Below are 26,675 nucleotides of genomic sequence, written 5' to 3'. Positions count from 1 at the left end.
AGGAAAGGACAACAACCAAGTACAGAACAGAAAGTGTTTGCTAATGAGGCATGTGAATGAACCAGTCGTGGAACTGAACGGAATAGTTTGTTTTGCACAGAGGTGGGCAGAGTTCTCAGTCAAGTCCATTTGGCAGACACAACAACACATGATTACATTGTATGTGTTTCCTCTCTCTCCGATCTCCTTCCCTCTCAGGACTCCTAAAGAGTTATACCATGTGCTTTGTTTTTTTTTTTTCTTTTCTATGGTTATCTTTGCTTTCCTGGAGTCCCTAGATTCCCTGTCACTTTAAGATAGAGCACAAGTACAAGGAGGCATTTGTTAAAGCTTAAAATGTTAGACTTTGTTTTAAAGCCTACTGTTTGCACAGGTACACAACAAATGCAACTTGCTACCCTAAAAAGTGGTACAGACTGGAAAACAATCATTATTCAAGAATGACAAAGGTAATTCATTGATGACAGAGATTATAAGGAATCCTTTAAGTGAATACAGGGCTATTGAAGTGAACACAACAAAGATCACCATTGTCTTGGGCCTCCAAAACAAATAAAAACAAAATTGGAGTACAGGGACTATGCACACATGGCACGAGCCCAAGAAGCCTCCTTTTAAGAAAGAAGTAAATAATACTGAATTTAGGAAATTATGTTTCATAATGAACGCTTTCTGTGGAGATCAATACTCTGGTGATGGTTGCCAAAGAAGCCCCTTTATGCAGTATGGAGCTATCTCTCTGTCCATCATTCCTCATTCAAATTCTACTCCAGGAATGAAAATGAGATTGACAGTGCTCCTGATGAGCTGATTACAGGCACTATTTTCTTCTGGGTTCACATGTGCCAGGCACTATGTTAGCAGCTCTGCACATAAAGGTTGAAGGAGAAATTCTTTGTATTAAGATATCAGTCTCCAGCTTTTGGAGACATTTCAGATGACAGTGATGGGAACAAAACTGTAAATAAACTATTATCCAAAATGTTATGGAAGCAGGAGATGTAACTCAGAAAATGGATCCAGATTTAATCACCTAGTATAAACCTATATGATAGCTTGTAGTAGGAACTTCAAGGGCCCAGTGCAATAGCCTAGCAGCTAAGGTCTCTGCCTTGCATGTGCCGGGATCCCATACGGGTGTCAGTTCTAATCCCAACGGCCCCACTTCCCATCCAGCTCCCTGTTTGTGGACTGGGAAAGTAAATGAGGACTGCCCAAAGTCTTGGAACCCTGCACCCATGTGGGAGGCCCAGAAAAAGTTCCTGGCTCCTGGCTTCGGATTGGCTCAGCTCTGGCTGTTGTTGCCACTTGCAGCATGAGTTGGTGGATGAGAATCTTCCTCTCTGCCTCTCTTCCTCTCTGTCTCTCTTCCTCTCTGTATATCTGATTTTCCAATAAAAATAAATAAATCTTTTTTAAAAAAAGAGTTCTGCGAAATACTTCTTTTTTTGAAAAGATAGGAACTTCAAGAATTATAAAAAGAATCTACCTATTTTGAATATGTATTTGATTTATTCATTTGAAATGCGGAGAGACAGACATATAAAGAAGGAGCACTTCTTTCCTCTAGTCACTGTACAGATGCCTGTGGCAGCTGGGGCTGGACCAAGGCTCGGTTGGACTGAGCCCAGGCTGGGAGCCAGAAGCCAGGAACTCAATTTAGATCTTCAGTGTGCCTCCCAGTGTCTGCACTGAGAGGAAGCTGGAATCAGGAACTGAAGGCACTTATCCTAGGTGTGTTAAGCCTTAGGCCAAACACCTGTCCCTAGAAGTCTCTACTTTGTAGTAACAGATGTTATTCTTTGAGTACTTACTATGTACCATGCTAAGTGCATTGCATATACAGTGATTCAATCATTTAAACCTTTGAGGGAAGTACTCTTGTCATTGACAGTTTTAAGGGGTTACGTGATTTTCCCAAAGTCACAGAGGTGGTGTGTGGTGGAGCAAGTGTTCATACCTGGGACTGTCCAATCCCAGAGATTAACTTGAAGAATTGTTTGGAGTAACTGTGAGTCTAAGCACACCATGAATCTTTTCCCTAGTCAATGTTAGACTATTTATACTTATTTACTGGTTTAAGTTATAGATAGCATAATCATGATCATAGAAAGGAGTTCTTTTTTTTAAAGATGTATTTTATTTTTATTGGAAAGTCAGATATATAGAGGAGGAGAGACAGACAGGATCTTCCATCTGATGATTCACTCCCCAAGTGGCTGCAATGGCCAGAGCTGTGCCCATCCAAAGCCAGGGAGTCCAGAGCTTCTTCTGGGTCTCCTATGCGTGGGTGCAGGGTCCTAAGGCTTTGGGCCGTCCTCTACTGCTTTCCCAAGGCCACAAATAGGAGGCTGGATGGGAAGTGGGGCCGTTGGGATTAGAACCGGTGCCCATATAGGATCCTGGCACGTGCAAGGTGAAGACCTTAGCTGCTAGGCTATTGCACTGGGCCAAGGAGTTCTTTTTAATTAAATTCATCTCCACTAAAAAGGGACTTCGTTTCTTCATGTATTTCCCCAATTCTAGGGCTGCTTAAATACTTCCTGTATATCTTCAGGATCCTTTCCTGAGCTCAGGCTGTCTTTTGTACTTTCTGTTAGAAGACTATACACTTGTATGGCATAGGTCTTGAGGGACATGATTTTAAGTGATTTATTTCCCTCTAGAACTTAAATTGTGTTTCGTTTTAGTATTTGAGTTGAGCTTTCTTTTGTTCACTAAAGTCAATTCCTTTATAGTTTTCATAGGAGAAAATAGCAGTCTACCAAAAACATCAAGAGGCCAAGAACTGTCTGCTTATATTTGTAGACAAATATAATAAAAAAATAATAAAAAGCTCTGACAATAAAACCACCAGAAGCACAAATGCCCCCAAAAGGTCAGCACTCCCTCATGCTCTTCTCAGATTGAATGACTTAAGTAACAGCCAGAAAATCGACCTTTCTAGACTTTCTTCCAAATGACTTCTCCATTTTAGTCATTTTCAGATAGGGCTATATATGTGACTTTGGTTTTGATGAGTTCCTTTTTACTCTGAGGCTAATAAAAGGATGAGATAAAAAAAATAGGTTTGTATTTTTTAAAAAGATTAATTTATTTTAATTGAAAAAGCAGGGTTAGACATAAAGAAAAGGAGAGGGAGAGAGAGAGAGATCTCCCATGTGCTTGTTCATTCCCCAAACGGCTGAAATGACGAAGGCTGGCCAAGACAGAAGCCAGGAGCCTGGAGCTTCATTCGGGCCTCCCATGTGGATGCAGGAGCCCAGGTACTTGGGCCATCTTCCATTGCTTTCCCGCTCATTAGCAGATGCTGGATGGGAAGTAGAGCAGTAGAGACAAGAGTCATCACCCATGTGGGATGCCAACGATGTGCCACAGGGCCAGTCCCTGAGCTTGTATTTTAATCCCTCAAAGTCATGCCCTCATTGTGCAGCTATGCAGTTAGAAAACCTGGGTAACATTTCTTGTGGTCAGACATGAGAAGTACTTGGGTCTACTAAGCTAGAGCTGAGGAAGCTTTGAGTTGCTAAATTTAGAGAAGCAGGACTCTTTCAGATATTGGATTCCATATATATTTGCTTTTGTGAACTCTCCATATTCAAAAGCAGGAAGGATACATGCTCATAGTATCTTTGCATCCTTGCTTATCTCAATACTCATTTCTCTTATTATTTGCAATTATTTATCCCTTCAGGGAAGCAGTCCAAATTCTCAAAGGTGTAAACCATCAGTCTTTACTTCTGCAGCAAAATCAAACCAGGTGTAGCTTTCTATAAACTCTTTGAGGTTTGAAGCCACACGTCCCAGTTTGGCATACTGGATCAGTCCCTATACTTTTCTTTTTCTTATTTTTTTTTAAAGATTTATTCATTTTATTACAGCCAGATATACACAGAGGAGGAGAGACAGAGAGGAAGATCTTCCGTCTGAAGATTCACTCCCCAAGTGAGCCGCAACGGGCCCGGTGCGCGTCGATCCGAAGCCGGGAACCTGGAACCTCTTCCGGGTCTCCCACGTGGGTGCAGGGTCCCAAAGCTTTGTGCCGTCCTCAACTGCTTTCCCAGGCCACAAGCAGGGAGCTGGATGGGAAGTGGAGCTGCCGGGATTAGAACCGGCGCCCATATGGGATCCCGGGGTGTTCAAGGCGAGGACCCTAGCCGCTAGGCCACGCCGCCGGGCCCAGTCCCTATACTTTTAACTGTAACCATGGACTAGTCCCTTTCTTGTTCAGTGTGTCAACTGTTAAGCCTAAGTTTAAAAAGTAAGTTCCAAAATGTAATCATTCTGTTTATACTTTTTATTAAATTGCAAGAGTAGTTCACCTGAGTCAGTAAAAATAACTCATTATAAATTGGGCTCATTTAGTGAAAGGGTTGCTTTAATCCTGGGGGTGTCAGTGAATGGTAAGGTTACTAATAGCCTTATAAGGCTGCCATTGCTGTCACTCAACTTTTTCTTTTTTCTTCCTCTTTTGTCAAATTTTCCCTTTCTTCTCGTTTCTCTTGTTTCTGTCCCTCTTCCCTTTCTTTCTCATCTCCATTCAAGTCTGTGTTTCTCCAGTCTTTCTTTCAGGAGCAGAACGGAATTGGAAGGTAAGAACCAAAACGATTTACCCTTAGGACAATGTGTTTCTGGCTAGTCATTATCGGCATCCAGTCCAAGGTTCCTTTTGGAGTCCCTTGCCCATATATCCCTCAAGAGCGAAACATGCTCTGACAGATGCATACCCTGATTTTGAAGAGTGTGGGTCAGTTGGCAGGCTGGGGTGGGACAGGACAGCTGCCTGTCTCGGAAAGCATAGTGCTCCATGGTAGTAGTTTCAGCCTCTAGGGTTCCCAACCTCTCTGAGGCAGCTCAGGAAGTGACAGCTCAGCAGGCCCAGCGCTGGAACTACTTAGATTCTCTCTGTGTTTTGTGGCACCCATGAATTCAAAGCACTGTTCTCCTGTGCTGCCGGTCATGTTAGTAAAGTCACACTCCCATGCAGGAACCTAAATTCACGAGGCCAGCTTCCCAAGGGCAGGAAAGCCAAATCTTTCCCAAGAGGCCTGCCTGTTTTGGGGAAGCTATGCCTTGATACTGTGACCTACTCCTCAGTCCCAAGGGTGTGCGAACTGGTCTGCTAGGAACCCTTCAAATCTATCCTTGAGAGTCGCAGCATTTGCAAAGGGAAGTGAGACTCATCTCCCCCTTCTGCCACCCCAATCCCTCCCAGAGATGAAACTGAGAAGTGAAAACCCAAGGATCACTGTACTACCCCCTTTTATTATCAGGGTGTGCAACTGTCACCCATGGCAGCTGTTGCCAGAGTTTCTTCATATCTCTCAGAACAGAACTGGCTCTAGCTCTATCGCAGGAAACCTGCCCCACCCATCTGTGGTTGGGAACACCTAATACTGCTGACTCTCACCATTCTTGTCATAGGATTTTGAAGGGGTGAGTACCTGGGCAGATTCTTGGTCCTTGTGGGATTGCACACTACTCTCTGATTAGGAGGAGAAAATTCCTAGTTGATACAAGCAACAGAAGTGGAGGGAGGGAGAGAAGGAGGAAGGAGGAGGGATGAATTTGGGAGATCAAGGTGTGGAAATTGGAAAATCAGTGTATAGTTATGTTTTGCTAAGTGACTGGCCACATATACAATAGTGGTTCCAGACAATTATATCAGCTAATGATGTCACAGTTGTCTTAGCTTCAGTATGTACTCTGTGGTGCTCACAGTAATGGACTCACTGAAGCACATATTTCTCAGACCATATCCTTGTTTTTACACGACAAGTAGCTCTACTGATATTTTATTTTACTTTTAAAAAAGATTTATTTATTGTTTTTATTTGAAAGGCAGATTTACAGAGAGAGAAGGAGAGAGAAAGATCTTCCATATGCTGATTCATTCCCCAAATGGCCGCAATGGCTACAGTGAGCCGATCCGAACCCAGGAGCCCAGAACCTCTTCTGGATCTCCCATGTGGGTGCAGGGTCCCATGATGGTGCTTTGGGCCATCCTCTACTGCTTTCCCAGGTCACAAGCAGGGAGCTGGATGGGAAGTGGAGCAGCTGGCATGCGAACCAGCACCCATGTGGGATCTCAGCAAGGCGAGGATTTAGCCAATAATTCATCATGCTCTGCCCTCTGCTGATATTTTAACAATAGATTTGGAGGGAGAAGGGAAAAAATGAGTTTTTGTTTTGCTTTTAAAGGTTCTGCAAGTTCTAGGACCCTATCATTTCTTCACTCAAAATGAAATAATGGATGTAAGGGGGGGAAGGGGAATGGTGGCAGCTACTGTATGTTTTTCTCTTGTTTAAAAAGATGTATTAATTTGAAAGGCAGATTTACAAAGGGGCAAGAGAGAGATTGACTTCCATTTGTTTGCTCGCTTCACAATGGCTACAATGCCCAGGGCTAGTCCAAACCCAAACCAGGAGCCCAGCACTCCATCCTGATCTCACCAATGGATGCAGGGTCCCAAGCACTTCTGCCATATTCTGGTGCTTTCCCCGGCACATTACCAGGGACCTGGGTTGGAAGTAGAGCAGCCAAGACTTGGACCAATGCTCATATGGAATATTAGCATTGCAGGCAAGGGCTCAACTTGCCGTGCCACAATGTCAGCCTCAGTAAGTCTTTTCGGGGCCCTAGCACTGTTGGTAACAGATAATCCAGTGTCCCAAGCACAATCAGAAACTTGTACATCCTTTTTCCAGGAGAGCGGAGATCTGGACTGGGGATAAAGAGAATCACCCAAATAGATTTAGATTCCATAAATATGAAGGTTGACTGTAGATTGCTGCAGGCTTGGAAAAGTGGCTGTGGTTAACAGCACGGTGTGAGTGTGTGACCTTTCACTGCCACCCGTGTCTATAATACTTGGATTCTGGAGAAGTTAAAATTTTTGATGTTTTGTTTTAAACATACTAGCTCCTCCTAATCCTAAGAACAGAATAATTTTCTTCTGCCCCGTGTTTTACCTATGTTTGCTCTTCCTGCGCGTCTGACACTGATTTTCTTCCTTTCATCCTTCCTCAAGCTTCAGACCTCACCTCGGCCCTTATCTACCACTGAAGCAAGGCCAGAGCCCTAATTGTGACCCTATTCTTTGAAAATATTTCTATTTATTTAAAAGCATTTCAAGTCCTTCTTATATATAGCCAAAGCTATTTCACTCATTTAAGATGTATTGAGCAGCTACTACTTGCCAAACATTGTTATGAATTCTGGGAGACAGTCCAATGAGTAGAAACAGGCCAGCTCTCTCTGAGCAGGAGAATCATTAGTATCAAGCATATATATGAGCCAGGAAGGAAAAGGAGCAAATGCTTCCTAACATGCCAATTCACTGAGCACTTTGAAAAATCCACGTCTGCTCCCTTCCCAAAGACAACACAAATGAAAATGAAGGCTTAACTTTTTCTGCACTCCAACATAGTGCTGTTCATTCTTTCTTTATTTTAATGTTATTTACATAGTTGAGAGGGATGCATGCCCATGTGGGCCTCTGAATAGGGCGGGAAGGGTCAGGAACGGAGGAAGGTGGCTGGGGCAGGTTTCATTCTTTTTTTTTCCTCCTGTGTTTGCAGAGGAACAAGAGGAGAGGGTCACTTCTTGCTGTCAAAGTGCATTAACACTCTGGGATTGGAGACGGTCCTTTGATAAGGCCCTAGAGACCCTGATGTGCAGAAGAGTGTTCTCAGGGTGTTACCTGAGTGGCTTCGATAGCCCTGGGATGTTGGTTTCATTGCTCCACTTTTGAGAAAATTTTTCCCAGTTGACGGAGCCCACCTTAGTGCATTCACAGACCCAGGAACATGCTGCAAAGCATGGCCGGAATTGTCCAACCTGTTCTGCTTTCCATTCTCTATTGGGGCTGTTGATGTCCCCTACTGGCCTAGATTAGTGGCCAGCATATCCCCCGTGTACTTTTGGACATGCTGTCCACTGCACAGATATCAGCAAGTGAGGATGCCCAGGATCACATCACAGGATGCGTGGTCTAACCTTATGAGTTTTCCTGTGGCCAGGGTCTGAGTCCAGTGGTCCAGTTGGGAAGTCTCCCAAAAAATCTTGCCTGGGGTGACCTCAGTCTGGCCTCTTGTGTGCCAGCCATTGCAGGGTCAGGTTCAGTCTGTCACCTGCACCAAACAACACACATACTGATGGATGCAGCTTGGTCACTTCAGCCTTAGCCCCATGTCTCACACAAACTTACAGGTGTTGTGCCCTAGCCCAGCCAGCCTGCCACAGACCTGGTCCTCATACATACCAGCAGGTGCTATGACCTAGTCAGGGCGACCATCAATAACCCCCACCAGGGTCAACCCCAGTTTTTGTACATGTCAGTCCCTGATGCGGCTTAGCCTGGCCCAGCAGACACCCCATCTGGCTCTCATGCACACCTGTGGATGCTATGGCTTAGCTCAGCCTGACCTGCTCCAAAACCCAGCCTTCATGTGTGCTGAGGGGTGCTACTGCCTTATCCAGCCTGGCCTGCCCTCAGCCTTGGTTTTTGTGCTTACCATTGATAGGTACAGCTTAGCAGGAGTGTGCCCACAGTTCCTCTGCCAGACATGTTCCCAGCCCCAGATCTTGTGTCTGCCAGGGTTACTGAAGTCCAGCCTGACATGACTTGCACCAAGTTCCAGCACTTGCAGCTAGTGCTGCAGCCTAGCTCGGCTGGCCTGCAGCCATTCTGGTTCTTGTACACACCAACAAGTGCAGCAGCCTAGTCCAGCCTGGCCCACACCCAGGCTAGCCCACCCCTAGTCCAAACTCCCCCGCTCACCAGTGGAAGCAGCAGCCTAGTAAGAGAGTCCTCAAAGTTCCCCTGCCAGGCCATCTCCCAGATCTGGGTCTGAAGGAGCTGTTTCAATCAGAAACATACTTGATCCATGTTCTTTTTAAGTGAATTTATTTGGAAATTGGTGGAGAAGGGAAGGAGAGCAAACACACTTTCCATCTTCCTATCTTCTGGTTCACTGCTCCAAATATACCGACCACAGTCTGGCTCAAGCTGGGTGGCAGGGTCCCAATTAGTTGAGCCATCATTGTTGCCTAACAGGATCTTCATTAGCAGGAAACTGGAGTCAGGATCTGAACCCAGTACTGTAATGTGAGACTCAGACATCTTCGCTCAAGGAATTGTAAACTTGCTGCCTAAACTGACTTTTTTTTTTTTTTTTCCCAAACACAGCATTCCAGCGTCTTTCCATCCTCTCCTCCTTCTGGACTTTCTGATGAGCCCCAGTCTGCCTCTCCATCACCCAGCTACATGTGGTCCTCAAGTGCGCCACCCCGTTACTCTCCACCCTACTATCCTCCTTTTGAAAAACCACCACCTTACAGCCCCTAGAGAAGAATACTGGCTGACTTTGGAGATTCTCGTGGCTTTGTATTTCTGCTTTAATGGATGGGTGTAGGGTACAGAATTTAAAGTGTGACTCTTCTGTGTAAAGCTTTACAGATGGCCTGCCAGGCTAGGGAAAGATCCAGGATGAAGCTTCTTCCTTAGCACTGCAGCCTCAATCACTTCCAGAAGGGCAGCTCACACTGAGCAAGGCTGGGGAGGCCAGCCTAGCACGAAGCTTGTCAAGTCTGAACCTGCCTTACCCTGTGCTCCTCCTCTGTGCTGGGCAAAAGTGTGGTCGCCATTTGTTTATGTGAAGGAGTATTGCCCTCAGGCCCTTGACAGAGTGCCACCCTAGCACCCTGGTGGAAGCACCTGGCTTAAAAGCGCTCTTTCTCTACTACTGAAGTCAGTCCCCAAGGAGTTTCCCAGCTGAGGGGCTACACAGTAGTTCCAATAGAGTTTTGGCAAAGAATTGTATGTGCTTATGTCTGAATTTATTTGGAAAAAAAAGCTGCCTACATCTTACCCCTTTCTTCTCCGTATTGTAAAACTGACCCTGTGATCATTCAGCTGTTTTTGTTACTGGTACCTGCTGAAGGGAAAAGTACAATATTCCCTCAAGTAGAAGAGAACAGAACTAATTGCTCCAGAAGCATAGCAACATGTGAGATGTTTTAGGCAGATCTGTCAGATCTGACAACGTTGGGAGACATTGGTTAGACTACACGTTGCATTATTAGAAAATTTCCTTCAGGAGAAACATTGCAGTTGAAATTCAGTTTTAAAATGTTAGATTAGGTTCTTGGATCGTGATATGAATTGTTACTAACCCTTGTGACTATTTAATCTTCACATATTGTGCTTCAACCCCAGCAAACTGCACGTATCTTGCACCTCACCTTAAAAGAATCATCTGTGTTTTAATGCCATTGCTTTTATCGGTCCTTTTTTTTTTTTCTGTTGAGGCCAATCATAGTGTTCAGTTCAACACTATGGAAGTATTAAAATGTCGCTTCAAGTCTGTAAAATCTCAAATGTACCTAACGTGACAAATTCTTAAGTGTTACCATAGATTTTAAAATCCTTTAGGCACACTGGCCAATTTTCAATTTTTAATTATACACAGCTTTAAAAACCACCAACTTGATACATTTAAAACACTGCAGCACCCATTCCTCCACTTAAGGATGAATACTTTGTGATCTTACATTAACCTGAGAATACATTTTAAAGGGAGACTGATCATCCTGTACTAGTATAATGCAAAATTATAGCGGATCCAGGAGGGTACCTAATTAGACAGTTTTGCAAACACAGAACAAATACTGGAAAAATTTCCAGCCAATTTGCTACCTCCCAACTTGATGGATCAGAGGTAGCAGACAAATGCTGGTGCTCCCACTGACCTTGTAGACACCTGCCCGTCAAGAATCGCCAGTGCACACTACGTGCACTCACTGTTCAATGTTTGCAAAAAAAAAAATATTTGGTTTAATTTTCAGAATCATGTTGTCTTATCTAGACTGAAATCTGAAAAACTATAATTGTTTTGCATTATATAAAATTATTTTTTACAGTGCTGAGCATATATATTCAAATTCTATTGGATTTCAAAAAGTGTCTAAAAACTAATTGACTTACTATAAAATATGAACTTGTTAGAACATTCAATGAAGTCTTTTGCTGTTTATACTTTATTTTTTGCTTTAGTAAATGTGTACATTTAGTTTTTTAAAAGGCACCATTACATACTATAGCCTACATTGATCACATTTCTTAAAGTGTTAAGATTCTATAACTCATTTGTATGTATTTTTCTTACTTTACAAAATAACTTGAAACAGTATAGATTTTGTAATCTTAGTTTGAGCAGCTTTTTTTTATTACATTGGAAGTGCACATTACCTTAGAAAAATTAATATTTGCAGCTTTACTCTTTTGCAAAACCTTTGCTGTAACAAAGGAATTTGTATCTCCAATATGTATCTTGATTGCATTTTGTAATATTTCCTGCTTAATTCCTAATTCTGCTTTAAAGTATTGAACTGGGCATGAAGTATTCAAATAATAATCCAGAACCTGTATGAACTGGATGTTGCTTAAAAATCTGTATCACTGCCATGTTGGAAACCCAGGCTGCTTTTGTGATGTTTCAAATTAATAAAACTCTCCTCCTTATCCATGTATCCTCATGATATCCACCAAAGTATAAGCTCTCTAAAATAACAGACAGCAGCTGATTCACTTGAGTATTATGGTCACAAATCATGTAATTTCTGAAATAAAAATGCACTCACAAATTAGAATGAAAACATTTTTATTTTTGCCATGAAGAAACTCTATGAACTAATATCAGGTAATGATTCACAAAGTAGAATAAACTCCTCTGACAGGAAGATTGTACAAGTATGAACATTACAGTATTGGGGGAAATGACAGAGAAAAGCCAGCCAATGATGTTCAATTAGCATTTCAATCTTCAGCATATGCATGCTTTGGCAATATCTTACCATTTTATCTTTTGGGGTACAATAGGGAACAATATGGAATTCTCTCATAGTGGCTCTATGTTTGAAATGTTACCAGCAAAATTCTAATTGACTGTATTTTAGCTTTACAAAAAGAAAAATAAGGGGAAAAAAGGGGAAACGTGGGGCAGAATTGTGGCTTACCAGGTAAAGCCACCTCCTCTGACTCTGGCATCCCATATGGATAACAGTTTATGCCCTGGCTGCTCCACTTCCAATCTAGCTCCCTGCTGATGGCTTGGGGAAGCAGTGGAAGACAGCCCAAGCATTGGGGTCCTTACACCCATTCAGGACACGAGGAAGAAATTCCTCGGGGCTTCCTCCAGGCTCAGCCCTAGTAGTTGTGGCCATCTGGGGAGTGGAAGTGAGCCAGCAGATGGAAGCTTTCTTGGTCTTTCCTTATTTGTAACTGGCTTTAAGTAAATGAATGAATTAATAAAGCATACATTTTTGTCTTGTAAGTTTGGAACAGCATTTAAAATTCTTTGCTTCATTGGAGCATTTAACATTGTTAACAAATTACTATTTAAATATCTGCTATTCGAATATTTACTGGAAATTCTGCACTGCAGCAAATTTAAAAGAATAAAAGGAAATGTAAATAGCCAGAAAGCTGAGTATAAAGTAGAAAAATCCCATAGCAAATATTGAACAGCATCTTGCTCTATTATATTACAGTAAGTACTGAAGTTCATCCCAAAGGAATATTCCACACGAATTCCAAGCATTGGATAAAGATCTATAAAAACTGAAGACCCTGAGATAACATGCAAGTTAAGAGTCTTCTGGCAAAAATTAGTTTAATTTTCCAGTTTTCCTCCTCCCAAAAGAAACTCCCTAAGATACCGTTAGTGGGCAGAATTTAATTTCCATATTCAAAATTTACACAGAGCACAGCAACAGCAAATCAACTCTTAATGTTATTTAGAATAGTTTTCCATTACAGAATTCCTGTTTTGTCATAATAGTCTTATAGAAATCAACACGTTTTATTATGACAAGCTTAATTTACCTAGCAGTGGAATCTGAAAGGTCTGGAAACTGCTGGCATCATAATCATTCACATTGGCAGAAGTGATTACATTTAACTGAGGAAATAACATTAATAAAACTCAAACAGATTTCCATTAAGAACATTTCAGAGTGTACCCTATTACCAAAGTGTAATGTTACCGACTGCTACACAGAAAGACGACAGATTCTTTAAATCATAAGGTAATTTCTCGAGTTTTCCAAGGGTTGGTTTTCCAAAACAATTTTAAGGTCTAGACTAAAGAACAGAAAACAAAACAAATGGACATTACTCTAACCCTTGGTAAGCAGATTACTTAATTTTTTTCTTGTATTATTACAAATACCAATGCCTGACACCCCCAGATAGCAAAGTAAGAAAACTCTTGAAACTATTACCTTGAAATCTAACTTACATAAATCAGAATGATGCATACATGAACAATGATTAAAGCTTTTAATTTCAGAGTCAAGAAATACTATTTTTAAAACACATGGTAAGAAGAAATCATCTATGTTGAAATAAGGAATATTTAAAGTTACAAATGACTAATGACTATACACAACAATTTTTTTTCTATTAATTTTTCCGTTACAAAGCAATCCTTTACAAAAATTCAACAAGTTAACTCTGTTATAAATTCTAGGCTATGCATTTATTCCAACCTGCTTCCTTTTAGTACTAAATCTTCAGTAAGTTTTAACTTTTTTTTCTAAGTGTTTAAATTATGGGTCACTTTACAAGGAAGAAAGGTGGTATTTATTGTCAAGATAAATGAGAATTAATAAGCCTATGTAACATTCCATATGTAGTTTCTGATTGCTGTAATATTGTATTAATTTGAAGATGGAATGGAACTTTAGAAGGGGCAAAAACCTAAAAGATATTGCTGAAAGAAAAATACTAGATTACTTCTTCAACTATTTCCAATAACTTCCTATTAGATATTCTAAGTAATATAAACATTTAAAAATACACGAAAGTAACCTCCTGCCCAAAATATGCAAGCATCTCCTATATAGACTCTGCCATTTACAACATTTATACATAGTTAAAGGTTTATTTGGTGGCTTCCAAATCCAAAATTTTAAAAATGTCATGAGGATAATTAAAAATAAGTACAACAGAGCTTTTCATTTCCTCCTGTCTACATTTCAGAAATGTCTCTTTCCACCTGTGTTTTGCACAGAGACCACACTGAAAAGGCATACAGCATCTAGCCACCAAAGTGTCACCAACTGGCAATGAACAGACTAATCCGATTTGCTAAAATTAATTTATTCTTCAGATGACAGACTTAGCCGGTTGGCTACTTTCCTGGGAGAAGGGTGGCATGAAGTTGATAGCCGTTGGATTAGCAGAATAAACCACCAAACTGATATTTATCCTGAAATTCTCCAGGAAATTTTTTGAAGTTCTTTGCTTGTTATGCCAGATACATGACACAACACCTATTCATAGTTTCAATGTTGAAAAAAATTAAAGGATTTATCAGTAAAGTGCTAACATGGAAGGGAAAAGGTGTAAGATGCCCTAGATCTGCTAACAACTCCAGTTATCATCAAAGAACATTTCAGACCACTTCAAATTCTACTCTGAAAAGTATCTTGCCACACCTTTAAAATTTTTGACTCTTTCAAATTAGCCGGAAGCTAACTATATAAACAGATACTGGAGGAAGGGGACTTCTCGATTTTACTCAAACTTTCACAAAACTTTGCTTCTAAAAACTGTTAACAAATAATCAAACTAGACTACTACCTTCAGATGACAAGGCAGATCAAAAAGCAATTTGTTTTAACCATAAGTTGCTTCACAGGTCTTCCGAAATTTCTGTCCCTTAAACCAAACCGGAAACTTTCTGATATTTCAAACAAGTTCAATAAGATTCTGGGATTATAAATTCAAACTCAGTACTGCCATCTGTTACATTCTGCTTAAAGATGGCATCATTGTCCTGCTGAATGAAAATATCTTCCCAGGTCATTGGCTTGTCCTGAGCAGGAGCTGCGGGCTGTACAGGAGGGTCTTTTCCAGCATCAACCTTATACTCAATACTATCATCCTTCATCACAGGCACAGTGTTTGACCTATCAGAAAGATAGGCATATTGTCTGATCTGTAAAGACTTGCATGGGTGCAACCGATAAAGCTTCGAGTCCCCAGAAGGATCTTGACTATGCACTGACTTTATGTGTGAAGACATGAACTGATAGTTAATGAAAGATTTGCCACAGGCCAAACACTGATACCTTCGCTCTCCAGTGTGATGAATCTCATGCTTTGTGCGATATTCTGCAAGAGGAAATACCTTCTCACAGTAACGGCACGGGTACTTCTTCTCCCAGGAGTGAATGTTGAAATGTCTTCGCAAGCTTGTCAGACAGACATATGACCTTTTACACACAATGCAGATATAATAGACCCTTCCATCTACTATCAACTCATAGTGATCATCATGCTTCACTTTCATACGTTTGTTTGCCGTCTCACTGCCAGGTGTTTTTGGTGCCTCACTCGAAAGCCTGGCCTCCCCTTCGTCAGGGTCATCTTTGACAGGGATCACTATATCATAAGTATCTTCACCAATATTTGCATAAATCTTGCAACCATTTGACAAGCCTTCAATTTCAGTGGCTGTGTCTAAAGTAATGATTTTCTGCCCCTCCACGAGCTGTTTGGATCCTAAGCCTCGGTCATTAGTGAATCTAGTGATTATATCTGAAATATTGAGAGAATTAGAAAGTGGTTCTTGCAGAAGTGTAGGAACCTGCATCTTCTGTACCAAGGATCCATCAAAAGTGTTATTTTGGGGGGGAGCAGCCTGTGGGACCAAAGAAGTGTTGCTGACTGCTGAGTCTGGACTGGAGCTAATAGTGTCATCATCATCATCTATTATTTCTTCCTCCTCCTCTTCACTGGCTTTGTTTCCTGTTACAGCAGCACTGTTCGGTGCTTGCTGGTTTGGCACAAGTAAATTGACTGAAGAGGGCATATGATTTGGAAGTGAAGAACTGACACTTGGTTGTGCAGCAAGCGGTGTCTGATTTAACACAATAATATTGGGAGTCAGATGTGTTGGAGCTGAAGACACCAGCAATTTTTCACTTCCCTGTGTTTGGCTCACAGATACTGGATTCACAGGAGTAGGAAATTTCTGAGTAGGAGTCACACTCGGTAAAGGCGGAGCATTATTGCTAGCACAAGGTACAGCATTTGAAACAGCAACAGGGCCTGGGGTAGGCTGGACCTGTGTCCCGGCATTGTTATCCGACAAGGTCTCTTTTGCAGGCAAGACCTCAGAGCAGAAAATGACATCATCATCATCATCATCTGAATCAGTAACAATGATCTTTTTCATTTCATAATCTTCAGCAGATAATGAAAAAGACTCAGTTATTATAGGCATGACAGTAGCCCCATTCTCGTGGGCTTCCTCTTTTGATTTTTGTTCTAGAAGATTCTTATCATTAGACCCAGGTGGCATGGTCTCAGCATTACCATCTTGACCTGTACCTGAGATACTTTTCACCTGTGACAATGGGACACCAAGCTCCGCTATAAATTTCACCCCTAATAACTGGCCTGATTTAATTAGCTCATCAAGCAAATCTGCTCTAACACGAACAATTTTAGAACTGTAGATATAATTCAGAATTTCTGCAAAGATCTCTGCTCTGATAAAGCTCAGTTCAACAACTTGCCCAGCAACGGAGAAGAGCTGATGGAAGTATGTACTGGAAGCTGAAAGAATATTCCTGTGCGCATGGAATTTCCGGTCTTCCACAATGACAGTAACATCACAGAAGAGGCCATGGCCACGTTGCTCATTCAAGGTGTTGAGCAGACTGCCGGAGTACTGGATGTCTGTAGCAGAAATGAGTTTTCTACTCTCCATGCCTATAAGAGAAGAGAGAATGGAAGAGGATTAGGCAGAAAAAAAATCACTCAGAATTTAAACTATAAAATCATTACTTTATACAAATTATAAAGGAAATCTGGCATAATGTTTTGACTTTTCTACAAATTGTTCATACACACACTGGCTTTTGGACCCTGTATCAAATCTTGCATTTTGCTGCTGAATCAAACAAAATTTATTTTTGAAACACACACACAGAAGGCTATAGGCAGAAAGAGGAGTTCCTGGATGCTGGTTCATTTCCTAAATACCTACAACTGAGGTTGGGCCAGACCAAAGTCAGGAACCAGTGGCAGGGAAGCCAGAATCCGAGCCATCATCTGCTGCCTCCCCGGATGCACATGAGCAGGAAGCAGGAGTAGAGCTGGAATGAGACCCAGGCCCTGCATTTAAGGTGCGGGCATCCTACGGGACATCTTCAGCAAAAAATCCCACCTCCTCAAGCTCATTTTAAAACAGTTCACAGATACCAACAATAATCTCCATTGTCTCCTTCCTTTGAATCACAGATGCATACATTTCCACCAAGTAGTTTCAAGATTAGTATTTTCTCACTCCTTATTTCTTTTCCAAGAAAAGGTTTAAAGCTTATCTTAAGAGTATTTTAAGGAAAGTTCTCACTTTGAGTGCACAGAAGTTCTTCTGTAATTAAATAAAAGCGTCATGTTCAAAACTGAGTCTCAAAACTTTCTACATGTTTACTCCTATCTTTAAGATCACATCCTGGGCCCAGCTCTAATCCCAGCAGTCCCGCTTCCCATCCAGCTCCCTGCTTGTGGCCTGGGAAAGCAGTCGAGGACGGCCCAAAGCCTTGGGACCCTGCACCCACGTTGGAGACCTGGAAGAGGCTCCAGACTCCTGGCTTCGGATTGGCACAGCACTGGCCCTTGCGGCTACTTGTGGAGTGAACCGGCCCATGGAAGACCTTGCTCTCTGTCTCTCCCCCATCTGTCTATTGGACCTTCCAATAAAAATAAAAAATCTTTAAAAAAAAATCACATCCTAAAGCTACTTCCCACAGCCAAAGCCATTTAAAAATACTGGTTATTATCTCTCAATCTTGCATATTTCTGCTCTTACTTAAGAGTGCCTGATCCTAAAAACTGTTAACCATCTTTCCTCTCTCTTCATCTCTCATCCCCTTCCTCTCACCTCTACCTTTACAATTTCTAGAGGTAGAATGGTAAACAGACTGCCAAGAGAAGTCAACAGATGCTCTTAGGAAAGAGAGGGGCCCAGCACGGTAGCCAAGCAGCTAAAGTCCTTGCCTTGCATGCACCGGGATTCCATACAGTCACTGGTTTTAATGCTGGCTACCCACTTACCATCCAGCTCCCTGCTTGTGGCCTGGAAAAGCAGTCAAAGACAGTCCAAACCCTTGGGACCCTGCACCCACCTGGAGACCCAGAAGCAGCTCTAGGTTCCTGGCTTCGAGTCGGCTTAGCTCCGGCCCCTGCAGTCCCTGCAGCAGACGGAAGATCTTCCTCTCTCTCTCCGCCTTTCCAATAAAAATAAAACACATCTTTAAAAAAAAGGAAGGGAAGTTTACCATTGCTTAAGGTTATTTGTATGAAACCATGAAACATTTCATTATATTGGTAAAGAATTCCGGGTACTGGTTATGAAAACCTTAGTCACATCAATTGAGTCCATAAGAATACTGACTCTCGGGCCCGGCAGCATGGCCTGGCAGCTAAAGTCCTCACCTTGAATGCCCTGGGATCCCAAATGGGCACCAGTTCTAATCCCGGCAGCTCCACTTCCCATCCAGCTCCCTGCTTGTGGCCTGGGAAGGCAGTTGAGGACGGCCCAAAGCCTTGGGACCCTGCAACCACGTGGGAGACCTGGAAGAGGTTCCTGGTTCCCAGTTCGGATCGGCGCGCACTGGCCGTTGTGCTCACTTGGGGAGTGTATCTTCAGATGGAAGATCTTCCTCTCTGTCTCTCCTCCTGTCTGTATATCTGACTTTGTAATAAAATAAATAAATCTTTAAAAAAAAAGAATACTGACTCTCATAGATCCCACATCACTCTAAAAAGTTAAGGGAGGTGTCAGGATATCGCATTGCTGTGTATCACCCCCAAAATACATTTTCTTTGGCACTTCACACAAGATATTCCCAACAACAATTTAAAAATCCAGCACTCATACATACTAAAAACACATACATATTCATTTATTCTATACTAACAATTAGCAAATAAATATTTGTTGTAAATGCGCTTCGCCTGTTATCAACCATGTATAACTGTCACAGTGCTTAAACTGTATGCACACCGAAATTGAAATGCTTTTACATTTCTCAAAATGAGAGCTCCAGAACAAGATGCAAGCAAAATGTCTAAAACTTGAGCACGTTTGGTAACCAAGGAATTCCAGGTTACCAAAAACCCATTCATCAGTTAGGTGACCTTTGGACAGCATGCCAACAACCAGGCCTCCTGGAATTAGGGGTTTCGATAGAAGTCACTTTTAAGTGGAAAAACTGGTTTTCTGAATGCAGTTTCACAATTTTTTGCCCTTTGCAAATGGGCTTTTCCAATGTGGGACTGCGTCAAACGTGTGCGTCCAGGTGACATGTAGACTCGGTTTCGTTTTGTTTACGTGTTCCCCTCCTCCTTGTCAGGGTGGGCCCAGAGACAGCACAGTTCCGTCCAAACAAGCAAACCCTCCAGAAAATTCGCGATCTGGCTGTGCAGAAGGCACTCCCTGACAGAAATCCTTGACCGAGGTTTGCTTCGGAGGGGCTGGTGAAGGTGAAAAAGAGATCAAAGCCAGCCCCAATGAAGCAAAACGAAACAACACGCGGTTCCCAGTGGCAGCTAAACGCTTCCCCTCCATCTCCCTCGCTCTGCTCCCCTCCTCTCGGTTTGTACTGGTTGCAACGCAGGTTTTTAACGCAATGCACGTGAAAAGGCAGCGTCTTGCAAATGCAAACGGCGGGAGGAACAACGGGTGCCAAGGGAAAGCAGGATGAAACAAGCAGGCGGCATTGTTACGCCCCGGGAAGGGGTTGAAATGGGAGAACGGGCCCGACCGAAAAGCTCTGAATCAAAGTAGGGGCTAGGCAGAGGAAAAGGCGTCCTAAAACGAAAGCCAAGGGACGAGGGAAAACTATGGGGTCTCGGTGGCGCGCACCCCACATCCTTCCCAGGGCCTACCCGGGACATAAACAGCCCCTCGGTCACTGTCGACGAACCGGAGGGCGCCACGGCGCTCCCGGCTCGTCCCCCTTTACTCTTCTGCAGCCCACACAAAACAAAGAGCCGGAGGAGCTGAGTCTCCGGACTCCGTCGCTTCCTGGTTCAAGTGAGGCGATCGCAAACGCAGGCACGGCCCAGGGACGGAGAAGGCAGGAGCGTTCCCTCGCCCCCTGCCCAGACCGAGGCCGCGTCCTTACCTGCTTCCAGACGCCGGCGCCGCCGCTTCTCCTCCTCGGGCCGCGCAAGGCTTGGAGGCCCCGGATACAAAGAAGCCAGTCTCCCCGGCGGTGCTACTCCAAGCGTCTCCAAGCGTCTCTCCTGTCTTGGCCGGTGTCCGCGCAGCTGCCGCCTCCTGCCACCTCCTACCGACACCGCTGCCACGGCTGCCCCACGCCGCCGACAGAGGGAACGGCGCGGGGGGGAAGGCCTTAAATTCCAGTCGCCCCTCCCCTTCCGAGTGCAGTCCGCGGCTGTCCGGAAAGGCCGAAACCCTAGGCACCCTACTCTGCCTCGGCTTTTTCCGCAAGGGGGCGGAGAAAGACTGGGAAGCTCTGTGAGTGTTCGGCTATTTCCGGAGGGCGAAAGGGTGGGAAAAAAAAAAAGCGCAAAAGGAGAGATAGTTAATGCAGTTCGGGCTCTTGGGGTGAAAAAGGAAGCTAGTCGTATTCTTCCAAATTCAGTGTGGACCTCTAGGGAATAGCAGCTTTTAGAGACTGCAACATATCTTTTGCAACTTTGAATATGGTCTATCAGTTTCTTAGATGACAAATCATCTAAATTTTAGTATTTTCAAAGGTGCACAGTCTTATCACATTGGCTCAACAAGATAATCCTCCACCTGCAAGCGCTGGGATCCCCTGTGGGCACCAGTTCTAATTCTGGCTGCTCCAATTCCCATTCCAGCTCCCCGTTTATGGCCTGGGAAAGCAGTCGAGGGTGACCCAAAGCCTTGGGACCCTGCACCCGCGTGGGAGACCCAGAAGAAGCTCCTGGCTCCTGGCTCCTGGCTTCGAATCAGCTCAGCTCCAGCTGCTGTGGCGATTTGTAGGGTGACACAATGGATGGAAGATCTTTCTCTCTGTAAATCTGCTTTTCAAATATGTTTTTTAAAGATGCACTTATTTATTTGAAAAAGCAGAGCTACAGATTTATCTACTGATTCACACGGTGGGGGCTGGGCCAGAACAGAAGAGTTTGCCAGGAATGCCATCTGGATCTCCAAGGTGGTGGCAGGAACCCAATCACTTGGGCCATCTTCCCTTGACTTTCCAAGTTCAAGAGCTGTGACCTGGATTAGAAATGGATTAACGAATTAAAACAACAACAACAACAACACGTTCTGGCAATACACTTGCCAGTGAGGCTGGCGAATAGCATATTGGATGAGGCAACAGGCTGGGTGTATTTCCTTTTAGGTTCTTTATTGATCATAACCAACCAAGGAAATAAATAGTAACTTGCACCTGCAATTATTAATCTTTTTACTATTTGAGCCTCTGCTACCAAAGTGGAACATCTGGATAGAATTTCTGGCTCCTGGCAGTAGCCTGACTCAGTTCTAGCTGTTACAGTCAGTTAAGAGTGAGCTAGCAGATGGAAGAGCTCTTTCTCTCTGTGTAACTGTTTTAATTTTTTTTGTTGTTTTAGAAACATAGTCATTCAAAACTGCATTATCGTATGGAACATGTTTATGCTAAAACACCTGAAACTCCAAAATGAAGGTTGTTTTGGCTAAATCTGATGGCACTGAAATAAAACATCATCACTTCTGTGGGGAAACACTTTGAATATTTTGCCCTTTTCTTTCCATCTCAGTTTTTTAAAAGATTTATTTATTTTATTGGAAAGGCAGATGTACAGAGAGGAGGAGAGACAGAGAGGAAGATCTTCCATCCAATGATTCACTCCCCAAGTGGCTACAACGACCGGTGCGAAGCCAGGAGCCAGGAACATCTTTCCGGGTCTCCCACGAGGGTGCAGGGTCCCAAGGCTTTGGGTCATCCTCGACTGCTTTCCCAGGCCACAAGCAGGGAGCTGGATGGGAAGTGAAGCTGCCGGGATTAGAACCGGCGCCCATATGGGATCCCGGTGCGTGCAAGGCTAGGACCTTAACCATTACGCTATCGCGCTGGGCCCTCCATCTCAGTTTTTTAAAAGTGTTTTTATTTATTCACATTTTACTTGAGAAAGAGGGAGACATTTCCATCCACAGAACATTCCGTAAATGGCCGCAACAGTCAGGGCTGGGCCAAAGCTTCAAGGCAGGTCTCCCACCTGCATGACAGGAATGTGGCTGCTTGAGTCACCACTTGTTGCCTCCTGGGGTATGCAAGCAGGCTGGAATTAGATCCTCTGATCCTCTGACCTGTGGATGTTCAAAGTGGTGATTTAGCTGGTCACATGCGTACCCCATCATTCAGTTTTCTGAAAATTCAGTTAAACTCAGAAAAAAACGAATTCTAGACATCCCTATATATTATATATGTACATACACATGGGGTATATATTATATATGATGTGATATAGCCATATGTAATATATACATACATGTATATACACGAGATGAGGCACCCAATACAGTAAAACCCACAATACACACCAAAAGGGTTGGAGATAAAGTGGAATTGCCTGTGGTGATAGTCTGTGAGGAGTATCCTGTGGCCCCTCGTGTTGCCCTTCAAGTTGTTTGGTGTAGGAGGCTGGGAAAGGCATAATCTTTGGTCCAATTTAGACTTGATGAACCGCATGCAGAACTGAAGGATTAGCAGAATTGGTTACTGCTGTGGCTGCTTTAGAACAACTGACGAACCTCTGCCTGGGCTGAAAGCCCCTAAACCCGGAGAAGACATTTGCCAAACTACTCACAACGGGCTCCACAGTTTTCCTTAGCTTTGTGCGAGTTTGAGAACCCAGGCAGCTCAGATCTTCCGGGGCTCTTGAGTGCCCACCATTTTCATGGTTGCAATAGCCCCAATATCCTTTTCTGAAGTCGCCTCTGGATCTGGGAGCAAGTGTCACAATTTACGCAGCAGACTTCGCCCCAGGAAAATTGCCTGTCCCCCTGCAGGGGCCGCCTCTTTCGCTTGCTCTTGTTGATTTGAAACCGGCCCTGCTTCACTGCTTGTGGCTTGATTGTCTAAAGTGTTCACGTTCCTGGCCTCCCCCTCTGCTTTTGCCCACTGGTTGGCCTGTTGCTATTGCTACTCGTACCTCGATGGAAACAACAAACCAGGATGTCGCCTTCTCAGTGAGGAGAGGCAGGTCAGCCTGCTGAAGAGGTAAGCGAGGCCATCCCAGCTCGGTTCTGAGGAACCACTTGCCACCCAGAGTTCACTTTCTGCCTACTTTTGATCAGTTGTATTTTATTACCCCTAGTTTCCCTGAGCCTAATTTTCATCTATCTTTATTCTTTCCACCAGTCCTTTAGTCACCTTTTTCCTTCTCTCTCATGCTTGGGCCTGGATAAAGCACCGGTAGGATTATAGACCTACATATAGCATTTATTTGGGATTTGTTTTGTGCTATCATTCTTCTGCCCGTTTTGACTTCTACTAAACAATCTGTGGAAAGGAGGAACCTTATTTTGTTCCTCACAAAATTAACAATGCCTGGCACCTAGGTAGGTCCTTGAATGCTGAACAGCTAGGTTTGACCTGATAACAAGTGGGAATTTTTCGTATGGAGTTGGCAAGGGCTGAAATTCATGTTTGAATTGAAAAAGTTTTCTGTGAGACCTGATAATTGGGTGAGCATAGGATAACTGAAAAGCCTGATGTAGGGGTCTCAGTTTTGGTCTTGAATAATGAGGGGAGGGAAAATAAATGAGAGTGAGTACTGGAGTGGAAAAAAATGCATGATTGGATAAGGAGAGGGGAAATTGTTATACTTCTTACTCTGTAAGTACTCCTATCTAGTGTTTATCAAATGTGGCAGGTATCATACTAATTGCCTTACATTCATTGTGTGTTTCAAAATGAGAAGTTTTAACCATGTTGGGCATTGAATGGTAGGTGGAAATTCCAACAGTTAGGAGACTTCTTGATAGTTCTTTATCTCACAGCACTAAGAACTTATAAAATATAGTAATGAGAAAAACAGGCTCTGGATTCAAATTGTCTGACTTTGAAGCCCTACTTTGCTGCTTAAGACGTTTGTGACTGTGGACAAATTCTCCAGGCTTCATTTCTTTACCTGTGAAAAGGCGAGAAAGAGCACTAGCGTTTTTAGGATGCTTGTAATGATTCAGTGCCTTGAAGTTCGATGCATTCCACAGCTGCTAGCTATGAGCAGTAACAGCGAAAACAGGCTCCAGTGTGCTTGAAAGCATCCCTCTTGTGCCATGATAAGGGTAGTGGAACTACTGCATTTTTGCTTTGACGACTCCTGCAGGCTTCATAGTGGAAAGGCTCTCCCAGTCCAGGTCGATCAAAGTAGTTTTGAATTTGAGAATCCCAACTAAAGAACCCCTTGGATAAAATTTGCATGTGTATATGTAGAAAAGAAATACAGTCATGTGATGCATAATAACTTTTGAGTCAATCACAAACCACATATACACATATACAAAAGACTACATATGTGGCAGCAGTCCCATAAGATTATAATGGAATAAAAAATTTCCTATCATCCAGAACTGCTATGGCTGTCCTAACTTGTAGTGCAATGTATTGTTCATGTTTTGGGGGTGAAGGTAGTGTACACAAACCTACTGTATTTGCCAGTCATAAAAGTACTGCTCATACAGTTAAGTACAGTATTATGGCTTTATAATGGTAATAAACTACTGTATATTGGTTTATGCATTTGCTATACTTTTAAACTTTTTTATTATTATTATCATTTTATGATACAGTTCCATTGGTCCTGGGATTTCCTTTACCTCCTCCCCAAGTTCCCTCCCACTCTCCACTGAGTTCCCCTATATCATTACTATAGTATAGTTCTTCATAAACAGTCATATGTCCATTATTGTGAGCATGGACAGTGGCAGAGAGTCCAGCACCCTATTGGATTCATTGGGAGTCCATCTTTGATCTGGAAGTAGAGATATATACTGCATTGTATCCTCATATCTAGATATGATAGTCTGCATTACATTGTTATATAATCCCCTTAATTTGCTGTACTTTTGATGGCTGTTAGAGTGTACTCATATTTGTAAAAAAAAGTGTCTAGTAAACGAAATATTTGCCCCATTATATGCTAACAGTAGCTGCACTATCTTGTGTTTACCATTTCTTAACTATGTTGAGGCCACATATAGTGATTGACTTAAACCATCTAGGTTTATGTGAGTACACTCAATGATGTTTGCACAACGATGAAATCACCCAACAGTGCCTTTCTCAAAATGGGTCCCCATCTTTTAGCAACACATGACTGTAATTTAAGGGTACAAAGGAAACTACCCAGCAGCAGGTATTGGTTTTATCATTTCCTACTCATCTGATTTTTATAGGAGGGATTCCCATGTTGTGTCATGGGGGGACCAAGCATAGGGTAGATAACATCAAGAGCACTCTTATTAGACACATATACACTCTTATTAGACACATATACTTAGAGTGGAGGATGCCTGGGAGAACACAGGGGGCCACAACATGCTGCACAGTTTGCTGTTGGTAGGAAAATGAACAACCAGCAAGCGTGGGTGGCAGGCTTTTTAACATCAAGATGTTGAGATAACTTTTTTGAAGATGTGTTTGGCTTGTTTGAATAATTCTGCAGGCCGGTAGAATACTAAAGTCTGCTGTCCTGGGATGAACTGGCACTGTGCCTAATCCCTTTGATAGTGAGGTTGTGAGGTTAGAGGACCTTTTCTGGAGAAGGGCGTTTGAAATTAGATCATTCAGAGCTCTTCTGGTTTCCACACCTGCTCAGGCAGCATGTAATATTGGTGGCTTACACCACAAAAAAAATGTGCCTTTAGAAAGTTATCTTAGTGAACAAATGTCACACATTTCATAATAGAGATTTAGGAGCATAGTGCTCCTACCCTCCCCTCCCTCCTGTGCACATTTCTCATCTACTCTTCTCCTTCCTTATTTATTTATTTTACAATAGCATGCTTTAATTTTTTTTAAAAAAGCCTGCACCTTTTACTTACATTTTCCAGGAGCTGTTATTTGTATATCTACTTCCAGATTGTCTGCTGTTGAAGTGGGAAAATCTTGCAATCCAACTCTACATAGTTATACTACTGTTTTGAGAAAAACTAATTTATCCAAACAATAAAGCAAACAGTTTATATATTTTTTTGAGAAAAAAGTAGATGGGAACAAATAGTTAAACTTGAGGGATTGAACATCTGTTTTTTTTTTTTTCTTTTCTTGTTTATGAGTGATAGCAAAATTAAAATGGAAGAAATGGGCAACATAATAAAAACAAAACAAGTGTCTACCAAAGAGCAGATAAGCAATATACCTATCTGAAAAAAAAACTAAAGGAAACACAGAAAAAAACAAATTCTGAACTTATTGAATTTTATCAATTCAAACTTTTCAGAAAACCTTTTATTTTCTGTGTTTTCTGATGCTTTAATTTTTGTCTTCATTATTTCCTCCATGTTCCTAGTTTCTGAGACCTTAAAGTTTAAACAAATTGATGGTATTTTTCTTTTCATAAATATGTGTAAACAAGTGAAATTATTCACAAATATTAAAC

General features: G+C 42.5%; 2 protein-coding genes across 3 annotated transcripts in view; one reads left to right on the top strand and one right to left on the bottom strand.

Annotated features, from left to right (window-relative positions):
* The window catches only part of TMEM255A (transmembrane protein 255A), a 57,409-nt gene extending 45,880 nt beyond the window's left edge, over nucleotides 1–11,529 (top strand). For both annotated transcript variants that reach the window (XM_004587653.3, XM_004587652.4), the window contains one exon: nucleotides 9,192–11,529. In XM_004587653.3, coding sequence (XP_004587710.1) covers nucleotides 9,192–9,350 — 159 coding nt within the window. In that variant the 3' untranslated portion in view covers nucleotides 9,351–11,529. The remainder of the gene's footprint in view (nucleotides 1–9,191) is intronic.
* Nucleotides 11,530–13,068: 1,539 nt separating this feature from the next.
* On the bottom strand, nucleotides 13,069–20,489 carry ZBTB33 (zinc finger and BTB domain containing 33). The gene is made up of 3 exons (XM_004587651.2): nucleotides 20,210–20,489; nucleotides 18,206–18,307; nucleotides 13,069–16,787 (listed from the first exon to the last, which is right to left on the bottom strand). Exon 3 carries the CDS (start codon nucleotides 16,783–16,785, stop codon nucleotides 14,767–14,769), a length of 2,019 nt encoding a protein of 672 aa, XP_004587708.1. The 5' UTR covers nucleotides 16,786–16,787; nucleotides 18,206–18,307; nucleotides 20,210–20,489; the 3' UTR covers nucleotides 13,069–14,766.
* Nucleotides 20,490–26,675: the final 6,186 nt, after the last annotated feature.

This window comes from Ochotona princeps, chromosome X (assembly GCF_030435755.1).
Source record: "Ochotona princeps isolate mOchPri1 chromosome X, mOchPri1.hap1, whole genome shotgun sequence".
Classification (NCBI taxonomy): domain Eukaryota; kingdom Metazoa; phylum Chordata; class Mammalia; order Lagomorpha; family Ochotonidae; genus Ochotona; species Ochotona princeps.
This window is presented reverse-complemented; position numbering and strand designations above follow the sequence as displayed.

Coding starts and splice junctions, on each gene's coding strand:
- ZBTB33 (XM_004587651.2), bottom strand. CDS start 16,785: ATGGAGAGTAGAAAACTCATTTCTGCTACAGACATCCAGTACTCCGGC.